The 23,399-nt window shown below is 36.8% G+C and overlaps 2 protein-coding genes and 1 long non-coding RNA gene across 3 annotated transcripts in view; 2 read left to right on the plus strand and 1 right to left on the minus strand.

The window, feature by feature from the left end:
• The window catches only part of fam171a1 (family with sequence similarity 171 member A1), a 34,146-nt gene extending 20,930 nt beyond the window's left edge, over positions 1-13,216 (plus strand). Inside the window, exons 4-8 of the mRNA XM_052578840.1 lie at positions 1,086-1,244; positions 2,279-2,455; positions 8,131-8,247; positions 8,586-8,700; positions 9,467-13,216. Coding sequence (XP_052434800.1) covers positions 1,086-1,244; positions 2,279-2,455; positions 8,131-8,247; positions 8,586-8,700; positions 9,467-11,147 — 2,249 coding nt within the window. The 3' untranslated portion in view covers positions 11,148-13,216. The remainder of the gene's footprint in view (positions 1-1,085; positions 1,245-2,278; positions 2,456-8,130; positions 8,248-8,585; positions 8,701-9,466) is intronic.
• A 251-nt stretch (positions 13,217-13,467) lies between these two features.
• LOC127975076 (uncharacterized) lies at positions 13,468-15,373 on the minus strand. Its single transcript, XR_008157438.1, has 2 exons — positions 15,240-15,373; positions 13,468-14,247 (listed from the first exon to the last, which is right to left on the minus strand). It is a non-coding gene; the product is annotated as an uncharacterized LOC127975076 (long non-coding RNA).
• nmt2 (N-myristoyltransferase 2) lies at positions 15,339-23,399 on the plus strand. The gene is made up of 12 exons (XM_052578843.1): positions 15,339-15,487; positions 16,254-16,371; positions 16,460-16,604; positions 17,879-17,997; positions 18,107-18,198; positions 18,309-18,425; positions 18,551-18,721; positions 18,837-18,945; positions 19,116-19,286; positions 19,374-19,541; positions 20,612-20,749; positions 21,738-23,399. Exons 1-12 carry the CDS (start codon positions 15,375-15,377, stop codon positions 21,756-21,758), a joined length of 1,482 nt encoding a protein of 493 aa, XP_052434803.1. The 5' UTR covers positions 15,339-15,374; the 3' UTR covers positions 21,759-23,399.

The following is a 23,399-nucleotide window of genomic DNA, read 5'->3' on the forward strand; positions in this document are numbered from 1 at the left end:
AAAATATCAGTATTGGCTGTTATTGTAAAAATGTTTGAAAATCTGATATCTGCTAGCAACCAATATTTTTTAGTGAAAAAATACTTTTTTCAGAAAGGATGTATTACATTGTGATAGTAAAAACATATATTATGTTTTATGTATTACGTTACATTACATTTCTTAAAACATAGATCATGATTCTATTTAAAAAAAACTTTTATAACTTACTGTTCATCAAAGATTCCTGGAAAAAATGTATCACCATTTCCACAAAAATATTAAGCAGCACAACTTTTAAACTTGGTTAATGATGAGAAATGTTTCTTAAAGGTGGGGCAAGTGATTTCTATTAGCCAATGTTGATATTTCAAATCACCAAAACAAACACTGCCCTACCCCAAAAAAGTCTCGCCCCTATTTTGATAACTCCACCCCACACATATGTTCTCAAGCCAGGCAACGATTTTGGCTGAATCTGCTGTGCCAGCCGGACGAGGTTATGATGTCTAGGTTGAAACAAAGCAATCTCAGCATCTCATCGCAGGCCTTCCCGCTCCTTGAGTTCTCTCCAGTGCTGGAATGCTGATCCAAATTATACCATTGTATAATTTTGTTCCGCAGACGTTTTCCTCTTTTGTTTTTTTTATTTGCCATCTCTATCTTTCTGTAGTCCCTCTCTCATCCCCATCGAGTAGACATGCCCCTTACTGCTGATTGGCTACAAGTTTGTTTTGGTACACAGCCCGACTTCGTTTTTTAAAGCGTTTTTGAAAAAATACATACTGTACCTTTAAACACCTGTGATTTCAGGTTTTCCATCACAGCAATATCATAACATCTATTTTAAACCAGTACCCCAATACTGAAGTTACACAAATTCACGTTTAAAACCGGCAATGAATCGCCTGAGATTTTGAATGTGATTTTGTATAGCTTATCAGTGAACTACGGCTCTGTGTAGTAAATGCTGCTCCATTTAAAAGGAGAGAGAGATGAAAGAATGGAGTTGCATATATTATGTCATGGATATCAGATCATTAACCTAATGTATGCTCATTTCTGCCTTCTTATTTTGGTGTGTGTGTGTGCATTTACATCTGTAGGTTCAAAGATGCAACCATGGGTGCAGTTCCAGAGAAGAGCATTGAATCTTCCTTCTAATGCAAGCTACACCAACCTGACTGCCTTCCTCACAGTGAGCAGTTCAACACAAGACACGCAGTACTTCCCCTACCTGCAGGGGCTTCATCCAAACTACACAGGTAACACATTAGAGAGCTAGGAAGACTAGGGTTGGCATTATATCCAATTTTAGTAGTCAGTACCAGTGAAAATCAATATTAATTGAATATTGCCAAAAAAAATTATGTATTTAATTTGTATTAAATATTTCAATACATTTAATATTTAATGAGAATTAAAAAGTGTAAAAGTAATTTTTACTCTGAATTGATCAGTACTGCTTTTAGAATAACAGCTTTTTAAAAGAATGTTGTTCAGCTCTGAATAATTAATTGTTAAACCATTACAGAACAAGTTTTGTCATCCATAATGATGATTTATGCTGCAAACGTGAGTTCACTCTAAAATTAATGAAACATATTTTCTACTGTGGTCGTGATTATAATGGATGGCTTATATCTTTCTGGTAGTATTTTAGATGACTCATCAATATTTAATATAGGTCATCTAGTAACATCAAGGGCGGATCCAACAAAGTATTAAAATGTGTTTCTTGTACAGAAGTGGAAAAATATCTTTAAAGTCAAACACTAAAATTAAAAAATTACAAATGATTTACTTCTTTTGGCAAAGATGCATTAAAATGATCAAAATTAACAGTAAAGATAATGTTACAAAATATTTCCATTAAAAAAAAAATCCTGAAAAAAAAAATTATTGCACTTTTTACAAAAATGTTAAGTAGCACAACTGTTTTCAACAATGAATATAATATAATATAATAAACATATTAGAATGATTTCTAAAGGATATGAAGGCAAATGAAGACTGGAGAAATGATGCTGAAAATTCAGCTTTGCCATCACATGCATAAATTACATTTTAAAATACATTAGAGTAGAAAACGATTATTTACGATTGCAATGGTATTCCACAGTGTTACTGTTTTGCTGTATTTTAATTTAAAAAACTGCAGTCTTGGTGAGCATTAGAGGGACTTATTTTTAAAAACATAATTTCTTACTGCCTTACCTTTAGTGTCTATACTATATTCTTTATTTCTGTCTTTTTTTCTCACCGTTTATATCTTTTATGCATACTCTTCCTCTGATAGGCGTTGATCGAAAGTTCGAGTTGACTCCTATAGCTGCTATCAGTGTCCATCTTTTGGGAAGCGATGGGGAGGAGTTTCATGTTAGTGACCCAATCAGTGTGAGCATTCCTCTTCCTGCAAACAGTGGCTTGAAAGAAAATGATCACATCCCCGCCTGGAGGTTTGACCCCAAACTGGGTGAGTTTAGAAACACATTTTCATCTTATAGTAGATATTAAAGCATTCCTGTTTACAGCCTCTGTGAACATAAATCACATGAACTGTTACAAACAAATCACAAATAAAGGGTTATGCAATTAATTGTTACACCAGAGGTGCTAAAGGTGTTTCCTGCCCGAGGCGAGTTTACTCTGTGTTTGTATGTGAGGTTGTGATTCCTTCAAAGCCTTTAGATTTCCTGTCTTCCTGGTTTCTGAGGCGAATAAGTTCAAAGGAAGTGTTCAAACCTGAGCTCGGTGGAAATGTTATCGGATTGTTTTTGAATCTTTCTAAAGGAATTTTGATGGACCCATTTCCCAACTCTCTCACACACAAAGATCTTTTTTTATGACTAAGTTCATTAAACAAAATGCTTTTAAAGTAGGGTAACCACAAATTTATTTACTAGCTAAAAGTAAAGAGACATCCGGTAAAGTTGCTGCTTTTTGCTTAATTGTTTTTTTTTATACAGATTTCCGTAAAAAAGAGAAATTGTTCAGTAGGCAAATACTCATAATCGAATATTCAAATCATTCTGTACACAATTAACCTGTTCCAAATCAAATCCAAGTCACAAGGGGATTTTTAACAGGATTTTTAACAGATATCATAAATGCATTGCTTTAAAAATGTTACATTTGTAAACATCTATGGAGTTTCTTATTCATCCAGGTTGCTTTGAACTAGTTGTGGATGACAAGCAACATTGTATTTCTCTTATGCTTGATAATCTACAGTTGTTTTTGGCTTTTCTGCTGTTTGGAAGACTCATTTGGTGTATCTTCTGGCTTGTTTTTGGCTTAAAGGGATAGTTTACCAAAAGAAGGAAAATTTGATGTTTATTTGCTTACCTCCAGGGCATCCAAGATGTAGGGGACTTTGTTTCTTCAGTAGAACACAAGCGAAGATTTTTAACTCAAACCGTTGAAGTCTGTCAGTCTTATAATGGAAGTAGGGCTGTCAAAATTGCTCAAAAATGACGTTCGAATATTCCCTCTAAAAAATACACGAATATTTGAACTATTCAAACATCTGGTTGCGCATGTTGTCAATGACGCGCATTACGTCAATAACAGGCCAAAATAATACAAAGAGACATAACTACTTGTATAGATATTCTATTTAAGTTTAAACATATATGACAACGTATTACTACCTACACAAAAAAACAAGGAAATCAACTAATGGCCAAGACTGCAGACCTCACGCTCTCTCACTCTCAAGTTCTCTGCGCATAATGGTTTAAATGAACAAACTAATTTTTGTGCAAGCAATTTAAGGTCGCGACTGTTGTCCCAAATATAGGCTTTATTTAGTGATTGAAACAAATATTATTAATATTAATTGAAGTTTTACAGCATATAGAACTGACATTGAATGCTCCGAGCGAGCTGTGCTGTGGTAAACATGGAACTTTTCCTTGACCTGAAACGATAAATAATCAAACCTCGGATCAATTGCTTGACAGAACTCCTCGAAGCCTGCCCCATCCGCGATACTGATCGGTCTCATGTCCTTACAAATGAACGAAATTATTTTATCCGTTATGGCCTCTTGTCGTGTTGCAGACAAAGAGCTTGCGGCGGGCGATGCAAAGTAAAGTTGAGTGTCAAGAAGTGACTGTTTAGCTGGAGTTCCACACATTATGCCATGCTCATTTGGGTGCACATTTTTGAGATGTGACCTCATGTTGCTAGTGGTCGAATGGTATGCTAACTGTATCTTAAAAAGCTTGCATACAACTTTATCTCACGGGTCAACAATTTTACCTCATTTTCTCTGCTGCAGTCGAGTTGGGCTCTACACTTGCTGGCATCTTCCATGAAGTCGCTTTAACTTTCAGCAGTGATGCTGTGCCAGACAGTGCGACTCCTGTGACCTGTCACTGAACCCTCAGGCATGCTAGAGCGCCCACTCGCAAAACAGACAACCACGCCTCTACTACCGCGGGCCTTTTTTTTCCACATTTTTTTTTTTATTCGAATATGAATTTTCACCTTCGAAATTCGTTTTTTTTTTTCAAACTATTCGAATACATATTCAAATTTAGAATATTCGTTGACAGCCTTAAGTGGAAGTGGATGGGAATCACAGCTTTGAGAGTCAAAACAATACCAAATTAAACCCTGCGGCTCGTGACGATACATTGATTTGTAAAGACACAAAACAATAAGTCTGTGCAAGAAACTGAACCATATTTATGGTTACTTTTTTTTTTTCCTCTGATTTACTGCAATGTCTGAACTATCCTGAGCACATTCGCGCCATCATCTTGCTTTACAGCAGATTGCAGACTTATAAGTGCATTACTGCCACCTATCTCTCAAGTGGACAGTTCAGACATAAAAATCACATTTTCATTTTTGGTTGAACTATCCCTTTAAGTGTAAAGTAACACTGGAACATATCTTGATGCTTTCATTGTCTGGAGCGCTTTGTCTCTGTGAGCATGTATAGAATTTGTCCCACCATGATCTGACAGACAAAGGTTTTTAACTCATAAATCTAAACTCTGAATATCCCATAATTTCCCAGTGGTACTATAATCATTGCCGTAATTGCAGCCCAGAGCCAATCTGGTCATTTCTTCATTTCAGACTAAATTGACGCAGGATTCAAAAACAAATGCATTAACTTTTTTGCAATAAATTGTTTGGGTCACATGAGGTGATCTTATGCAATACCAGTCTTTTGAAAACATCCTTTGTTGATTTGAAAATAGTTTTTAATTGTGTACATCTCTAAACTTATCCACATTTCAGTGGACATTTAATGTATTTTTGAGTTTAGACATTTAAAAAATATCATGAAACTAGACATTTAACCTGTATATACATGTCTGTGGCTGTAGAGCTGAGGTTTAAAGCCACATTCAGAGTCCTCTGGCGGGTAACGCTGACTGTTTGACCGCTGGTGTGATTTATGATGCGTTCAACAAATCTGGAGGATTTGCCGCAGAAGCTTGAGACTCAGTCCGACTCGCTCACACTCCTGAAGAATCCACTGAAGAATCCAGTGTTGTGTGCGAGAGGCAGGAAGACGGGCAGAGGTGGATCAGAATATGTGCTTACAGGATCTTCAGTGAGTTCTCTGTAAGATGTTTTGAATGTCTATTCAGCCAACCTATAAGCTGAAATTTATTTTCATATTGTTGCCGATAGGCAATAATTGGCTAATATTAAAATTAAGATTATTTATAGTATTTTGTCTGATTTGTTTAATGCTAAAAGTGAATTTAGGCATCACAACATTATAATGTACGATATGAAATTGAGATTGAGATTTGCTGAAATTGATATTTGACAGTGTAATTCAATTATTAGTGATTAATCAAGCATTAGATTGAGATGGTTATCTAAATGTAAAAATTGGGAAAATGAGCATGAGTATATATATATCTGAATCTACATCAGACCGTGCAGAAGGACAGGAGAGAGACAGAATATGACAAGGACGAAGTGTTTAACAGTGGCCAGTGCTAACTGGATTTCTTCTCTTGGAGTACAGAGATGTAAGCTGTTTTGTTGTCTGCAGTGCACTGTGACACGTGGATAAAGACTAGACTGAAAAGCCCCTGGCATCACTCTGTGTTAAAATTACACTGTTCCTCCTTTTTTTTTTTTTTTTATAAGAGCACTGCAATGAAAAATTGTCAGACTCCGCAGCATGGTAAACAAAGTCACCTGGTTTGATATTTTTGACCCTGGACCACAAAAACAGTCTTAAGTGTCCACCTAAGTGTCAAATATTTATACATCATCTGAAATAAATAAGCTTTCCATTGATGTAATGGCTTAGTAGGATCTGACAATATTTGCCTGAGAGACAATTATTGGAGAATCTGAGGGTGCAAAAAAAAAATCTAAGTACTGGAAAATGGCCTTTAAAGTTGTCCAAAATATAAGCAATGCATATTACTATTAATAAAATAAATTTGTATATATTTACAATAGGACATTTTAAAAAATATCTTCATGGGACATATATATATATATATATATATATATATATATATATATATATATATATATATTTATTTATTTATTTATTTTTTACTCCCCAAGAATAGAGAAACAGCCATCAGTAAAATTATGTGTTTATGGGCAGTGTCAAGTTGTTTACTGCCGGACAACATAGAACATAGGCGGGAATTATGCAAATGTGTTAGCTCACGTGTAGCCATCACTTAAGTAGAATTGGAATTACTAACGACTTTAGGCTGTGTAGAGACTTGTATTCTTTATTTATCATGCACTTTCGGCTTTACAGTTTTGCTAATCATTTACATTCACATACAGCTTCATTACACGCTGTATGAAAGGCAATTTTAGAAATGGCATAATAGGGGCACTTTAAAAGATAATGTATGCAAATGTAATGCTATATAATGGGTTTCTACTCTGGATATTTTGCGGTTAACTGAATGCAATGGATACTTGATCAAAGGCAATTCATTAGTGTAAATACATTGTGAAATGTCAACTGGCAAAGACACCTTACGTAATGTTGAGAACAAAGCAGTTGAAACAAAACTTTATTTGCTTGGCAGATGGATATATTATAGAGTTATGCATGTGACTGTATTGTATGAATGTGGGAAGATGTCAAGCAATATTTCTTTGCACAAATAGTCACGTGTGGATGGAGATAATTGTGTGCAAACAATGCTGAATCATTCTTTAGCCTCTCTCTTCTGTGTGGGCATATCAGCATTTGCTTATGTGAACCATGTAGTCACCAGTGCAGTGTGTAATTTCTTGTCTGGCACAGATCAGATCAATAGAAGCTCTGGTGCTCATGGAGAAAAAGCTGAAATAATATAACCTTACAACAACAACATGCTGTATTCCCTCTCATTGGGACTGTCTACTACACTATACAGACATTTTATTGTTCTTCCTTACCTACATTATTTTTTATTTTCTCTATATTTTCATTATTAATTATTTAGTCCCCCATTACCATTCCCTCAACATACACTCCCACCAAGTGGAAACAAATGACCCCATCCTCAAATGTGTCCCATTTACATATCAGCTTGGTAAATTCAACATCTGCATTAATTTCACATGGTAAATTTAATTAAAACTCATGGAAATGGACTTGAATTAGAATCACGAATCCCATTAGAAATGTTCACCTTAATTGGGAATGCATGGCAACCCAGATTCAGATCCTTCTAGAAGCACTTCCTGTGGATTGAGTGGTGTGTGTTGGCATGGATTCAATCCCTGTCTGACCCAGTAAACAATTGGCAAAGCATCCAGACAGAATAATGCTGTAGAAAGTTTAATGAATGCACTGTAAGTGTTCATTAGAGAAAGTTGATAGGATGTTCATTGTTCATATAGTGTGAGTGTTTTTAGTGTTATCTGCACTGCCTGGTCTCAACGCTCGATTTGTCATTGTATTTTGTTGTTCTGAAGTTGTGATTTTGCTGACTATCCATAATGTACATTTAACAGTTTAAGAAAATATAATGTGAATACCATATAATTTTAATTTTAATTTGTTATATTTAAAGTATTACATTTTTTGTTTATATAAAAAATAATTAAAATATAATGCATACAAATGTGTTTTGTATTTGTTTTTACACACACACAAAAAAAAAAAAACATGAATTGAAATGTTTTATGTGTGTATCTGTGCAGGGGCCTGGTTGAAGAGCAGTCTGGGATACGTCCAGAGGGAGGGGAAGCAGTTAACTTTCACATACATTGCCCCTCAGCTTGGCTATTGGGTCGCAGCCATGTCTCCCATAAACACAGGTAACACTGATCCATTTCTGGGCATTTCTCAATTTTGTTTAGATGACTCTGCATTCTTTGACCTTTTTTTGGGCCATTAATGGAGAGAGGAGCCTGATGGGCAGACATACAAGTGCTTTGTGGCAGAATGAGTTATTGACTTCTGTAGTTGTTTGCACATTCACTGTGCTATATATATCCTGGAGCTGAGAGAATAATGTCATTATGATGGGGGATTTTAGTATGACATAAAAATGATGTTTATGTGAAATCACTCCCTTTGAAAAGTGTTATTGATGGATGCTGTGGAGGTCAGGAGGACAGATAAAATCACAACAAGTATGTATTTTTCGCTGTAGGTCCAGTTGTGGCGAAGGACATTAGCACTTATCACACTGTCTTCCTGCTGGCCATTCTAGGAGGCATGGCACTTATACTGCTCTTCCTGTTCTGTCTGCTCCTCTACTATTGCAGGTGTGTCTTATTTTTTTTTTCGCCAGAGGACGTACAAATTATCTTAAAAACTGTTTTAATTTACTGTTAACACTGTTGACATAGTGTATATATACTGTTGTAACATAGTAACTAGGGGTGGGCGATATGACCAATTATTATGTCACTGTCTTTGATATCCATTTCTTTTGATGACATATAGATTTAATAGTTCTTGTCACCAGTGTCAATATCACAAAACAACTCAAGCTCACTGAAGACAAGTAATTTTTGTAAAAAGTAAACATTTTGACACAAGTGTATGTATTTAACTCTTCACGGCCTATAAAGCTGCAAAAATAAAAGTTCAATACTCCCACGCTCTATGACCAATGCGTGGCTTTCATCGCTCAAAAACTCTTTCAGACAGTGCCTGCATGTAGCAAAATGAGTTCTCTTTCGATGCTGATTGCATTTAAATGGCTTAAAATCACTTGTATTTAAACCGCAATGCTTGAAAATGTGTGCCAATGGTAAGTTTTTGAGACCACCTAGCACACAACATAGTGAGCATGTAACCTTGATCGAGACAAGAGTCAAAAATCTCTACCGCTTGAAAAATTTCCACTGGTATATCAGCCAGCCATAATAGTAACATACAGTATGACATAAATGTACAGGATGATGATGCATCATATGATATTTTAAGAGAAATAAATAGTGTTTTGGGAGTTAGTGATCTCTGTGGTCAAAAGCAAAATGTTAGTTTTTCTTTAGTGCTTATGAGATCATGTTTCTGTGCTTTCAGAAGGAAGTGTGCCCGCTTCCGGCCTGCCCACAGGAAGTTTACTCTGTCCTCTGATTTAGATGCTTCTAAACGAGACCAGGCTACTTCCATGTCCCACCTGAACCTCATCAGTGAGACTCACCTAGACCACAATGGGGCAGAACCAGACATGCACACACCTATGCTTAAACCCACCCCCTACGACTCCTCCACCAATGAACTTGCAGCTTCGCACAGCAAGCTTAATAGCCAAAGATCCAACCACTACAAACACTCAGTAGAGATATTTCCCCTCAAATCGGCTTGTTCAAACAATCCTTCCCAGGGTTATGATTCCCTGGCGGGACGTGGAGAGTACCGGCGGAGCTATACGTCCATTACGACTTCATCCGTCCATCCCCTCCACATGTCCATCTCATCCTCTTCCCCCCATCCATTGCATCACACGACCTCTGCAGGACGACTGTCTTCGGAGAGTAAATCAAGCTTGCGTGAAAACCGTCTCTCTCCTGTTTCAGTCGCATCCACAAGTCCAGCCAGATCCCCAGAGCGGGAGCAAGGAATCGAGCGGCGGCCAGCTGACTACATGTTGTCCCGCTCCGTAGACCATCTGGAGCGCCCCACCCCACTTCCCCGACCTGGAGCCCTGCTCTGCTGCACCTCCGAATTGCAAGTTAACCAAGGGGAAGAAACCTACCGCAAAGCTCGTCCCACCCTCGTCATCCCCGCCCACTACATGCGACTTCCAGGGACACACCCACTGTCAGGCCAAGCGCTGCTTTTGCAGTCAGACGAACAGAGCGAGTTGGAAAGCATTCAGGCGGAACTCAGTGCGTGCCATCATCCCCAAGGCCAAGTCCCGCACCCATGGGGCAAAGGAGAGCAGGAAGGAGGGACGCAAGGGAAGGGAGACGACCGAGGCGGAGGAGTTGAGGAGTGGATGTTGCAAACAGCTGCTCTTTCCGCTGATCTCTCCATCCCCAACTCGCTCAGCCAAGCGGGCCTGGATGTGGTGCAGATGAACGGAGAAGATCAGCTTCTGGCCGAAAAGACTTTGATGGCGCTCCGAGGAGGAAAGCCGCTCCCTCACCCCAGAGCTTGGTTCGTGTCACTGGACGGCCGCTCCAATGCACACATCCGCCATTCCTACATCGACCTGCAGAGGGCAGGATGCAACAGCAGTTGTGTCGGAAGTAACGACGCCAGTCTGGACTCTGGGGTTGACATGAGCGACGTCACACCAGGGCGGCGTGTTCGTGATAAAGTCGGGGGTAAAACCGAAGCTGGGGCTCAGCCTGCTTTGCCCGTGGTTGAATATACACCACTAGTGTTTGTAGAGGACTCGAATGCTAATGCAGAGAGCCGTGGTAGCCCAACACCAGTCTGCAGTCCTGAAGAACATTCTCAAGGGGGTTTTATGCAGGAAAAAGAGAGGGAAGAGGAAGACGAAGGGAGTTTGTCTCCCCCGTCACCTCCACCTGAGCTTCCTTCTCCACCACTTCTCCCTGAGCCTGTGGTTGAAATGGTGGAAGAGACAGGGACAGATAGCGTTGTTTTCAGGACTGAGCAGACTCAAATGCACATGGGCAGTAGCCTGCCAGACAACCTGGTCGTCCCTGATGATGGTGGAGAAGACGAGAACAAGAAGAGTCCATGGCAGAAACGAGAGGAGCGACCACTACTGGCCTTTAACCTAAAATGACAAAACACAAAGAATAGTTCACCAAAAAAAATTAAAAATATCATCATTTACTCATCCTGTCATTCCATACCTGTTTAAATTTATTCTGTGGGTTGAAGCAGTCTTCATTCTAACAGTTGAAGCATTCTTCAGAATATTATGCTGTCTTGCTGAACATAAAAGATGTCATACAGGTTTGGAATGCCATGAGGGATGAGTAAATGCTGACAGAAGTCATTTTTGGTGAACAGTCCCTTTAAGTGCTTCCCTGTGGACTGTAAGCTGGACTGTTGAATGGAGTTGCCTTATGAGCGCAGGTCTGTGCCTGTGGCAATGAAAGCCAAGAAAGCCATAGCACAAATAAATATTGGAGCAGCTCTGCCTCAAAACTGAATGAGTACAAACAATCTGAAGTTTGCAAGCAAAACAAAAAAATAAAATAAAACACCATTAAATACCAACAATCTAATGCACAAATTTCGCAAGCCATTGTATTGACGGTAATATGTTGTTTAAGCTTTATGAGATGCTGCTGTTTTTGAGCAATATGACATCTAGTGGCAACACTTGAACACTGCAACTGCAACTTCACCACTAAGTGTTTGCCAGCACTTATTTTTTAACATTTTATGAGATGACAAGTGGAATGTCTTCCACATCTTAATGGGTAGAAGAAGAAAAAAAACAGACAAAACTACTATAATGCGATCTACAGTCTAAATAGCACCAATGTTTTATTTTATTGTAATAATGCAATCATGAATAGAATACAGCTGAAGCTTTGTGCAACCAAATAAGTTAACATAATGCACCATTTGTTCTTGTTAATTAGTCATTTTGATGTGTGTCGAGCACAGATTTTCAAATGTGCGTTTCTTTTGGCTTTAGGATTACAGTAGAACTTTTGCCAACATTGCTTCAGGGCAGCAGACCCACCTGTTGAAGAAAAAAACACTATGCATTGCTTTAAACTTAAGGATTTTGTAGCTTGAGATGTCTCATTTTTATTTTAACCACTGTATTTTAAATTGTTGTTTTGTTATGATTTCTTTTGGCTTGAACTTGCCTTAGCATGCGAGTGATGTGGACAGCACATTCAGACGAGGGCTGGATTCAACCGCACTCACTCACATAAACTCAAACAGCCACCAGCTTTTCTCTCCCAAACTGCTGTTTTTTTTTCTTAAGTGCCTTTCTAGCGATCATTTATATTCCTCATTAGATTTATTTTTCCTCTCCACCATTATCAGTTTGTGTCATATGATTTATTGTTTCTCACAATATATCGACTCCAAGTGGCATTACCCCCCTTTAATCTCATTGTTTGTGTAAGTGTTTTAATGCTGTATCTGGATATACAGTGGGGTCTAAAAAGTCTGAAACCACACTAAAAATCTAGGATTTAGAATCTATTTGAACCTTTTTAAGGTTTTGACAGAATTGTAACAATAGTTAATGTAAATCGTTAGGATTTGATTTAGGTGACTAATAAAATAAGCAAATTTGTTCTTGCAGCTCAATGTGCTGCTGTCATTTAAAGCCAAAAAGCAACTTTTTACCCCACTGCAACTTTACTTAAATTGTTATACCGAAAATATTTGTCATAGGAAAAAAAAAACATATATATATTTTTTTTATTTAAAATTGTTTTTATTATAAAAATTATTTTCTTGTTTAATAATTCTTACTAGTAGTGTCAGACTTTTGAAACCACCTGTATGTTCATATTTACATTTACATTTAGCAGATGCTTTTATCCAAAGTGATGTTCAGTACATCTTATGATTCTGGTTAATTTTTTTGCCTTGTATGTATGTATGTACATATTCGTTCACCCAGTTGTTTATGCTTGTGTGTTGCTCTGTGTATCTGCTGTAGACATGCTATGCAGTGTGTGTATGTACTGATGTAGGACTGAAAGCGTCGTATTATTTGGAAGCTGTTGAAAGTCTGGCTTGTTGCCAGGGTAACCACTTTGTAAGAAACCTTGTCACTCTGCTCTTCAGCGATCTACTTTGAATGTCTGGGCTGGTTGCTTGTTTTATGATTCAGGCCTATTATCCCAATAAAGCCAAAAAACCTGATCGACACTAATTGAACACTATTTTTTCAACATATCCAATGCTGATGGAATATAATCACATCATAAACGAAATCCATCAGGGTCACTTTATGCTGGGTCAGTTGTGACCGATCTTGGACTGGCTCCACTGAATTATGTTAAAGATGTTATAAAACCTTACAATAACCATTTATGTTATTTAGCATTTCAATGAAATGTTAAGCACTTACTGGACTTGTTTATGGTAAAGATGCTTAAACCAAGTGCAACATACGGATATTTATTTTAATCTGCACTTTTAGGGCTATTAATCAACGGTTGATGAAGGTATATTAATGTTTTACACTTATTCAAGACCATGAGAAGAGTTTTATATTACACCGTACAGAATGAGCTTATTAAAATATATCTGCTTGATACAAACATGGTCTGTTTTCACTAAAAAAGGTCTATCAAAAATATTTTTATTTTGCAGAAAGTATTAAAAACAGAAAAAGAAGCACACATTTCAGCCCATGCTTTCTTAAGTGCTTATGGGGCAAAAAAGCAACATCATTTATATAGGCACAATTGCAAATTGTTGACAGTTGATCTTAATCAATGAGGGATAATTGTCATGCCAACAATTTCCATTTACAAAAATAAAAGCCTCTCTATGTGACAATTTTCTATCACGGTTACCACCTCTGCTATAGAGAACCCTCTCAATGCCCAGGAATTTGAAATCGGAAAAAGATTGTTTTGCAGACTCCAAATGACGAAAAACTGGAGGTGTGATCTTGCCTCCTGATAGCACTCATATGCTTAACAATTCTAGTCCGCAATGCACGTATAACAATAAAGGGCAAGAACACATAATTATGTATATCACATGTGTTGTTTTATATGTGATCAATTGTTTAATTTTGTAAATTTTACATGTCTACATGATTTGCATTTTAAATAATGACAACAGGCAACACAATCCTTACACTGAAAATGTCCATGGGCATCAGAGAGGGCCCAGGAGTGGGGATGTGAGTATCTACACGCACCAATTCATCCTGTAGATTTGGAGGCCTGGAGTGAACAAAGAGAGGTGGATCAGAAAACAGGCCAAGAAATTTGGCCGAGATACAACTATTTGAAAATCTGGAATCTGAGGGTGTGAAAAACAAAACTACATACTGAGAATATCGCCTTTGAAGCTGCCCAAATGAATTCTTAGCAATGCATAATCAAAAATTAAGTTTTTATATATTTACTGTAGGAAATGTACAAAATACTTTCATGGAACATGATCTTTACTTAATATTCTTATGATTTTTGGAATAAATAAAAATCTATCATTTTGACCCATGCAATGTTTTTTTTGTTTTTTTTTTATTGGCTATTACTAAAAATATACCCCAGCTACTTAAGACTGGTTTTGTGGTCATAACTGTGAAAAAGCATTTTAAACTGACTATACTGGCAGTCCACTTTTCAAAGATATGGGATGAGCACTCCTTGCGTGTAAGAGAATGATATTTTAACATAATTCATTTCAATTTTACATTTTTATGACAAAAATAGGTATTGGCTTTTCATTAAACTCACAAACCTTGAAATAATGTAATGATTAATTTACTTTACGTTAATAACAACAAATGGAATATATGTTATTTGCATTTTAATATCAATATAATCCAATATCAATATTTAAATCAATGAGATAAATAAGTTAGGTTAAAAATAATCGAAAAATAAAGTCTCATTATATAGCCTTAAATGTGTAATGTAATAAAACACGTTACTAACTATTGTACATTTTTTCATGTAATTTGTACTGAATAACGGAAGACAATTTGTAAGTAATCTACCCAGCTTTGTTGATAGGCTATTAAACATTTTGTCAAAAATAAGTCTAATAATACTGATTATTTGTTTCACGCTCACGATCAATTATATAATTCTTCCTACAACTTCTAGTCCAAACAGTGTTAATAAAACATTATTTTTATTTATTATTAAAAAGGCATTTAAAAAATACAATCAATTTAGCAAATATTCAAAAATGCATTCAAACGTACACTACATCATGGTGGTCTGTCCTTGTCTCCATTTACACGCTTACGGGCTGTTAGTGGCAATAATCGGTAGACGGTGCTGTTTCCCTTGGTTTTTATTGCGTGGTTTTGTCGTGAGGATTTGCAGCACATTCATCCATGATGGCGGAGGACAGCGAGTCCGCGGCCAGCCAGCAGAGCCTGGAGCTGGACGACCAGGACACCTGCGGCATCGACGGAGACAACGAGGAGGAAAACGAGCACATGCAGGGGTGAGCACGCGCGGAAGAGCTGCTGTTTGCGCGAGGATTAGCCGCGGCGTCCCCTCGCCGTTTAACTGCTCCACAGATGTAAACAAACGGTTAGCTTAGCAACCAGGTAACCAGGAGGACAATTGGTGCATTTAAACGAGTCGGCTAATATAATAGCTCGTTAATTGCATCATGGATGTGTACGTTAGTGGTGTATATAAACATTTTAAAATAGGCTAGATAAGTGTTGTATATTTACTTTATACAGTGTTTGAATCAAAGTAGTTAGCTGTAGCTAGCTCGATATTAATGTTTAAGGATTTATTTGAGCTCAGAAAATGTATTTACTTGAGCTCTACTATATTTCTAAACACATTTGTTAGTCTGTTTGGTTTCTAAGTTTTAATTTTTCTTCATAATGAGAAGAAAGTATCCGCGTGGTTTCATTAGTGTCTGAACAATACAAACAGGCTTGATCCTCTTTATGAGCTGACTGAGCAGCATTGCAGTCGAGCATCTTTGTGAGCTCGAGGACTGAGGATGATGATTGTCTGTTGTTGTCAGGCAGACTTGCATCCCTCAGGAAAGCCTTATGAAGTTTGACCTGCTTTCATGAAGAGACTGACATTTGTTTTTATGGGTTTTCCTCTGGCAGTCCCCCTCCAGGCTATTGTTATAACAGGAACCCACTGACACTTTCACCCGTTATGTCTTTGAATCCCATAAACTGCTCATACACGTCAGTAAGGTCTATCTGGCATTTGAAAGGTGTTGTGGTTTTGTTAAGGAGTCCTGGGGGTGATCTTGGTGCAAAGAAGAAAAAGAAGAAACAGAAGAGAAAGAAGGAGAAACCAAGCTCAGGCGGAACCAAGTCCGACTCTGCCTCTGATTCTCAGGAGATAAAGGTTTCTGCTTTGTATAGTTTTATCAAAATCTTCTTTTGTTTAAAAAAAAGAGAAGAAAAAGGCTGACTTCCCTCTATTCCTGTCCCAGAACCCTGCCATTCCAATGCAGAAACTGCAGGACATTCAGAGAGCTATGGAGCTCCTGTCCACCTGTCAAGGCCCAGCCAAAAACATAGATGAGGCCACAAAGCACAAGTACCAGTTCTGGGACACTCAACCCGTGCCCAAACTCAGTAAGTCATACGTCACCTCTGCACGTGTTCGATTGCAAATGTACGTAATTTGTAAAATCCTTGGCAAATCAGTAAGAATCCTTACTGACCCTTAAACAATGTTGTATTAAACAAGAAAATCAGAAAATTCAATGTCAGCATCATGAATGAAAGCACAAGCATAAGGTGTCAATACAATACCGTTCGTTCAAAAGTTAGGGGTTCATAGGATTTTTTCATGTTATCAGACAAGTCTCTTATACTCACCAAAGCAGCATTTATTTGATTACAAATACAGTTAGTATGTTGTGAAATGTATTTGTAGTTTAAAATAACTGTTTCTGAATATTTGTAGAATGTAATTTATCTCTGCGATGCTAAAGCAGAATTTCCAGCAGCCATTGGTCCAGTCTTCTGTGTCACATAATCCTTCAGAAATAATTCTAATGAGCAGATTTGGTGCTTATGAAATAGTTGTGCTGCTTAATATTTTTGTGGACACTGGTCAATTCTTTCAGCATTCTGTTATGGATAGAAAGTCCAACAGCATTTTGAAATAGTAATGTTTTATAATATTATAAATGTCTTTACTGTCACTTTTAAATTAATCCTTTTTGAATAAAGATATTAATATCTTTAAAAAAATATTGACCCCAAACTTCCAGCAGCTTAAATCAATATTTCACATCATGTATTTATTTAAGTAGTTGTGTAATTAGCTTGATAATTTACGGTCAGATAGACCAAACTGGCAGGTACGAATCCCCTATGCTGTGCATCAGGACCCTGTTCGTTCTAATAGGATATATTTTATAATAATAACCAACGGATTGTTCATTATCATTTACATTCGAGTTTCCCAAAATGGGGTTCATGAATCCCTTGTATAATTATATAAATTTAGAGTAAAAAATCATCTAAAAACTTCAAGAACATATTTTAGTTCAAAAGGAGAACCCTGCTTTACAATTTACATTTTTCAATTTAAATGATGTTCTAGTAACAAGTTTCTGGAGGAGCGCGTCAGATACTTCACAATCAAGTAATCAATACCATGGTATAAATATCGCTAACTTACCTCTTTCCATTGACGGTTTATCAGCATCCCTCCTCCATCCCCTCTTCTCACTTCGAGTTCACTTTATAAATAGAGGGGGAAGGGGGGGTACTCTAGGTTCGGGCCTTTCCCGAGCTCGGAGCCCTTCCCCAGACAGCACGCCAAATACGCATACCATAACTCAGCTAATTATATGTAAGCGTGAACTATTGAAATAGCTTCCTCTGTTTCTTTGCAGATGAGGTGGTGACAACTCATGGGCCAATTGAGCCAGATAAAGAAAATATCAGACAAGAGCCATATTCCCTTCCACAGGGCTTTATGTGGGACACACTGGACCTTAGCAATGCTGAAGTGGTATGTGCATGGATGAAAACCAAATTCTGTATTTTCTTTTCATTTTAAAAAATAAAATAGCCCTGTGTATACAAGATCATAGTACTTCTCTTTTTTTCCCCCCATGTAGCTGAAGGAGTTATACACCTTGCTGAATGAAAATTATGTTGAGGATGATGACAACATGTTTAGATTTGACTATTCTCCTAACTTTCTGAAATGGTAATTAATTGTTTGATGTTTTGCATCATATTCTACCTTCGATATTGTGCATTGCACTGCATGCAAGGTGAGATGTGTGACAGTTTCGTTTTGCTGTCTTTCACCGTCAGGGCATTACGTCCCCCGGGTTGGCTGTCCCAGTGGCACTGTGGTGTCAGGGTCTCGTCCAATAAGAAGCTGGTTGGGTTCATCAGTGCCATTCCTGCTGACATCCACATCTATGACACGTGAGTATCAAGGCTACATCACATCAGTGCCTGCATCAGAAGCTTGAAACTCTTGGGCAGGTTTTACCAATTGCATTTGTACATTTTAGTTCTTACTACAGCACTAATTCTCTTTGCATCCGAAGGTTGAAGACGATGGTGGAAATAAACTTCCTGTGTGTGCATAAAAAATTGCGCTCAAAGCGTGTCGCCCCTGTATTAATCCGAGAGATCACGCGGCGGGTCAATTTAGAGGGAATTTTCCAGGCTGTATACACTGCTGGTGTAGTCCTGCCCAAACCTGTGTCTACATGCAGGTACCAAATCTTAACTGGGTTGCTACATCAGTTTGTTAATTTCTCTAATTTATGTTATTAGATGCTAATTTGAAGCATTTCGGTGAGATTGAACCTATTATCTGTATCTTAACAGATACTGGCATCGCTCACTAAACCCCAGGAAGCTTGTGGAGGTTAAGTTCTCCCATCTCAGCCGAAATATGACACTACAACGGACAATGAAGCTGTACAGATTACCTGATGTAAGCTGTTTTGTCATTTCAAAATCAATGTTTATGAGAAACAGTACTCTTAAAGGAATAGTGCATCCAGAAATCACCATTATATTGTTCCGACCTATAAGCTGTTTTTGTATGGGTAATTATTATTGTTATTATTATTATTAATTCTGATTTTCTGTTTTTTTCCTTAGAGCACTCGTACTCCTGGTTTGAGGCTGATGAGAGATGGGGATGTGAAGCAGGTGACAGCTTTGCTGCAGAAACACCTGAGCCGGTTTCATCTGCGGCCTGTCATGGGGGAAGAGGAGGTGAAGCACTGGTTCCTACCACAGGAGAACATCATTGACACTTATGTAGTCGAGGTACATGTGGCAACATGCATCTACAAATGTGCTGATCATATTTAATCATCTTCATATTCTTACTTGCTTAATGTGCTTTCTTGAAAGGGCTCTGGTGGGATTCTAACGGACTTCATCAGTTTCTACACCTTGCCATCCACAGTGATGCATCATCCACTGCACAAAAGCCTGAAGGCTGCTTATTCCTTTTACAATGTTCACACAGAGACACCACTCATAGATCTGATGAATGATGCTCTCATCCTAGCCAAACAGGTACAAACAGTAAACACTAAACACTAAGAAAATTAAGCTTAGTTTTACTCACCCCAAAGGCATACTAGGTGTATACGACTAGTATTCTTTCAGACGAATGCAGTCAGAGTTATATTAAAAATTGTCTTTGATTGTTCAAGCCGTTTCATGGCACTCCAAAAGAAGTTAAATAAAAAGCACCCATCCATAAAAAAGTGTCTCACATGGCTACAGGGGGTGAACAAAGGCCTCCTGTGGCGAATTGATGCGTTTTTGTAAGAAAAATATCCATATTCAAAATATAATAACGAAGCAGTTCCGGTGTAATGACGTATGAGTTCTGCTTTGTGCATGCACCGCTAAGAAGTGACGCATGCAGAAATGCAACGGAGAGATCAAAACGAAACAATGGTCACTAGTTAGAAGTACAAAAGGAGGATTTGTAAAGAAGAATGTGGGAGGATGTCGATACAAGCCAAGAAAAGACTGGTTTTCCTTTTCTGAAGTAAGGAAACTTTGCTAAACAAACGTTGTTTTTCACGAGACTCATGGTGCATGCACATAACTGACCTCATACATCTTGCTCACAGCTGCTTCTGTGTACATTTGTTGGCACAAGCTACATTAAAGGAATTATTACGTTTTGAATATGGATATTTTCACTTTGTTCACCGCCCAGATCCATGTGAGAGATTTTTTTTTTTTTTTTTTTTTTTTTTAATAGATTGGTGCTTTTTATTTAACTTCTTTTGGACCAATACATGCAACACCCATGAAAAAGCTTGAACAATCAAAGACAATTTTTAAAATAACTCTGACTGGATTCATCTGATAGAAGAAAGTCATATACACCTAGGATACCTCTGAGGTGAGTAAAAGACAGCCGAATAAACATTTTTGGGTGAACTAAACCTTTAAGAGGATTACTTATGATTTGTTGACTAACTGCTAATTATTTTTTGTTCATATATTGTATGTCTTATATGTCTTCATATATTGTACATGTGTATTGTATAAATGCCTTCATATGTTGTGATTCATATTTCCTCTTTTTTTTCTTTTCTTTTTTGGGGATGTTTTCTCGACATCAGAAAGGTTTTGATGTTTTTAATGCGCTGGATCTAATGGACAATAAGAATTTCTTGGAAAAGCTCAAGTTTGGGATTGGTGATGGTAACCTGCAGTATTACATGTACAACTGGAAATGCCCTCCCATGGACCCAGAGAAAGTACGATAAAAAAAAAAAAAGTCTTTATATCCCAGCTTTGTTTAACCATTTCTTTATTTATATATATATATATATATATATATATATATATATATATATATATATATATATATATATATACATATACATTATATATATATATATATATATATATATATATATATATATATATATATATATACACACACACACACACATTAGTGTTGTCAAATGATTAATCGCGATTGCTTCCAAAATGTTTTTTTTTTATATATGTGGACTGTGTATATTATGTATATATAAATACACACATACATGTATTTATTTTTTTAGATTTGTATATATTAGATGTATTTATTTATAATTAAATTATATTAATATAAATATAGACACATAAATACATTTATATATACATAATAAATATAAACAAAACACACACATATTATGCCAAAAAACATTTATTTTGGATGCATTTAATTGTTTGACAGCACTAATAAATAAGTAATATATAATATATATATATATATATATATATATATATGTATATATATGTGTGTGTGTGTGTGTGTGTGTATGTATGTATGTATATATGTATGTATTTGTGTGTTCTCATAATTGTGTACTTTAATAATTTTGATTTATTATTAATGTTTTTAAGGCAGCAATGAGCTTTTAAATTTAAATGCTTGATAAAGAAAAATTTGCATGTAAAGTCTTTTAAAACACTTCAGTGGCTTAGGTGACTTTACAAACTAGCTTGTAGATAAGTTTTTATTATTATTATTATTATTCATTTCAGTTTCGCAGTGCTCCAGCATTAAAATAACATTGGATAACACAGCTTGAAAATTTCACATTATTTCTATGCAGTATATACATTTTTAATTTAGTAATTAATTATTTCATAAATATAAAGTAAGCTAAATAAATGTTAAATGCATGATGTTAACCAGTCATTACCATTTAAAATGTTGAAGTGTGTTTTAATTCTCTTCTCCATTCTCCTCAGGTTGGCCTTGTATTACAGTAACTGGCTACTTCATGTTGGATGCAGACCGATCGAGAGGTCCATCTCAAATTCTCTGACCTGGACGTAGTCAATATAAAGAGGAATAACTGACATCCATTCAAAGTGAATGAGTTATGTTGTGCAGCTCTCTTGGGTCTTGTTCCAGTTATTGAGGGGATTCCCCTCCTTTCTCTTTGTCTTTGACTCTCTCTCTCTGAGAATGTGAGAAACATTTATCAAGGTCAAACACATCCATAAGCTGTATACACATACATAAATGCATACAAACACAAACACACAGACACAGTGTTCGTTTATTTTCCTTAACATGCAGTCTGTATCCTCAACAAGTTTAATCCTATTGTTTTTGTTCGTTTGTTTTGTATTATGAAGGAGTGTTGATACATTTGTGTGAATTAGCAAGCTGTACATTTAATGCCAGATATTTATTACGTGTTGTGAGGTTTACAACGGAACAGGAACCAGGGGGTCAAAATCCAAAGTCTTTTCTATGGAGCTGCCTTTAAAGTCATATTCCGTTTGGAGTTCCTGCTGTCTGTGCGAGGGGAGGGAAGAGGGAGTGTAAATGGTTAACCGTGTGTAAGAATGTATTGCATTTTGAAGCACAACATCAACTTTATAAAAGGGCCAGATTGCTCTGAGGTGCATTTTTAAGAATAATATGTTTATTTAGGTTTTGTGTGTCCAGAAGAAACAGTTATAATTTTGAATGTGAATTCATTTTGTTTCGTGAAGACGTGATTGTCACACCTTAAGTAGCTTCTATGTCCCACCAATTTCTGTTCTTTACCATTTAGTGTTTTTAAGTTATGATTTTAGTAAAGCAATTCTGATATTTAGAATTGTGTTTAAGTTACATGTTCCATTTTATTCTTGATTTTCTCTGTCAGTATTCTTTGCAGTCAAACCATAACCTCATTCAAATGGTGCATTTACGATCAGACCCTGGTACTATTGCTATACTTAAGCACAAGGAGAGTCAAACAATCAAGTGTGCATTGTCATTTTAATATAAGCATTTCTCCCAATGCTTTTGGTGATGCGGTCAGGAAAGCTTTCTTGCTGTTCAGTTGCAATCACTGGTGAGGCATAATGAATGATACAGCAGAAGCTGATTTTGTTAATACAGCTTATCTTGTCATGGTTTGCTTTAATGTATCTGAATCTACAATATGCTTTTAAATAAGCGCTTGTCCAGACATGCTTAAAAAGAAAGGTTCTCCTCTCAAAGTTCCACATTTCAACCGGTGGATTCATTCAATACAATCCAGGGCACTTTTGCGAATGTCAGTTTTGCGTATGTTTTTTTCTAAGGCTTGCTGTATGAAATGAGCATGAAACTTTTTTCCCAATCTGTATGGTTTAAGAACTTACGGGTTACTGTGAGAACACCCGAAGTACTTGCCTTATTTCAGAGAGGTTGTTTTTTAAATGTTAAATTGTGTAGTTTTAAATGATCAGCTTTCTCTTTCTGAAGACAGTATTTTTATTGAACTCCGTTGCAGGTTGGAACTGATGGGAACAAGTACCAGCACCATGTCAAACATGACAGAGTCCACCCAAATATCTAATTGTCCAAAATACACATTAAGGTATACCAGCATGGATATTTGACTGAATAAAAGCATCCAAAATATAAAA

The sequence above is a fragment of the Carassius gibelio genome, chromosome B16 (genome assembly GCF_023724105.1).
Source record: "Carassius gibelio isolate Cgi1373 ecotype wild population from Czech Republic chromosome B16, carGib1.2-hapl.c, whole genome shotgun sequence".
In the NCBI taxonomy this organism is placed as follows: Eukaryota; Metazoa; Chordata; class Actinopteri; order Cypriniformes; family Cyprinidae; genus Carassius; species Carassius gibelio.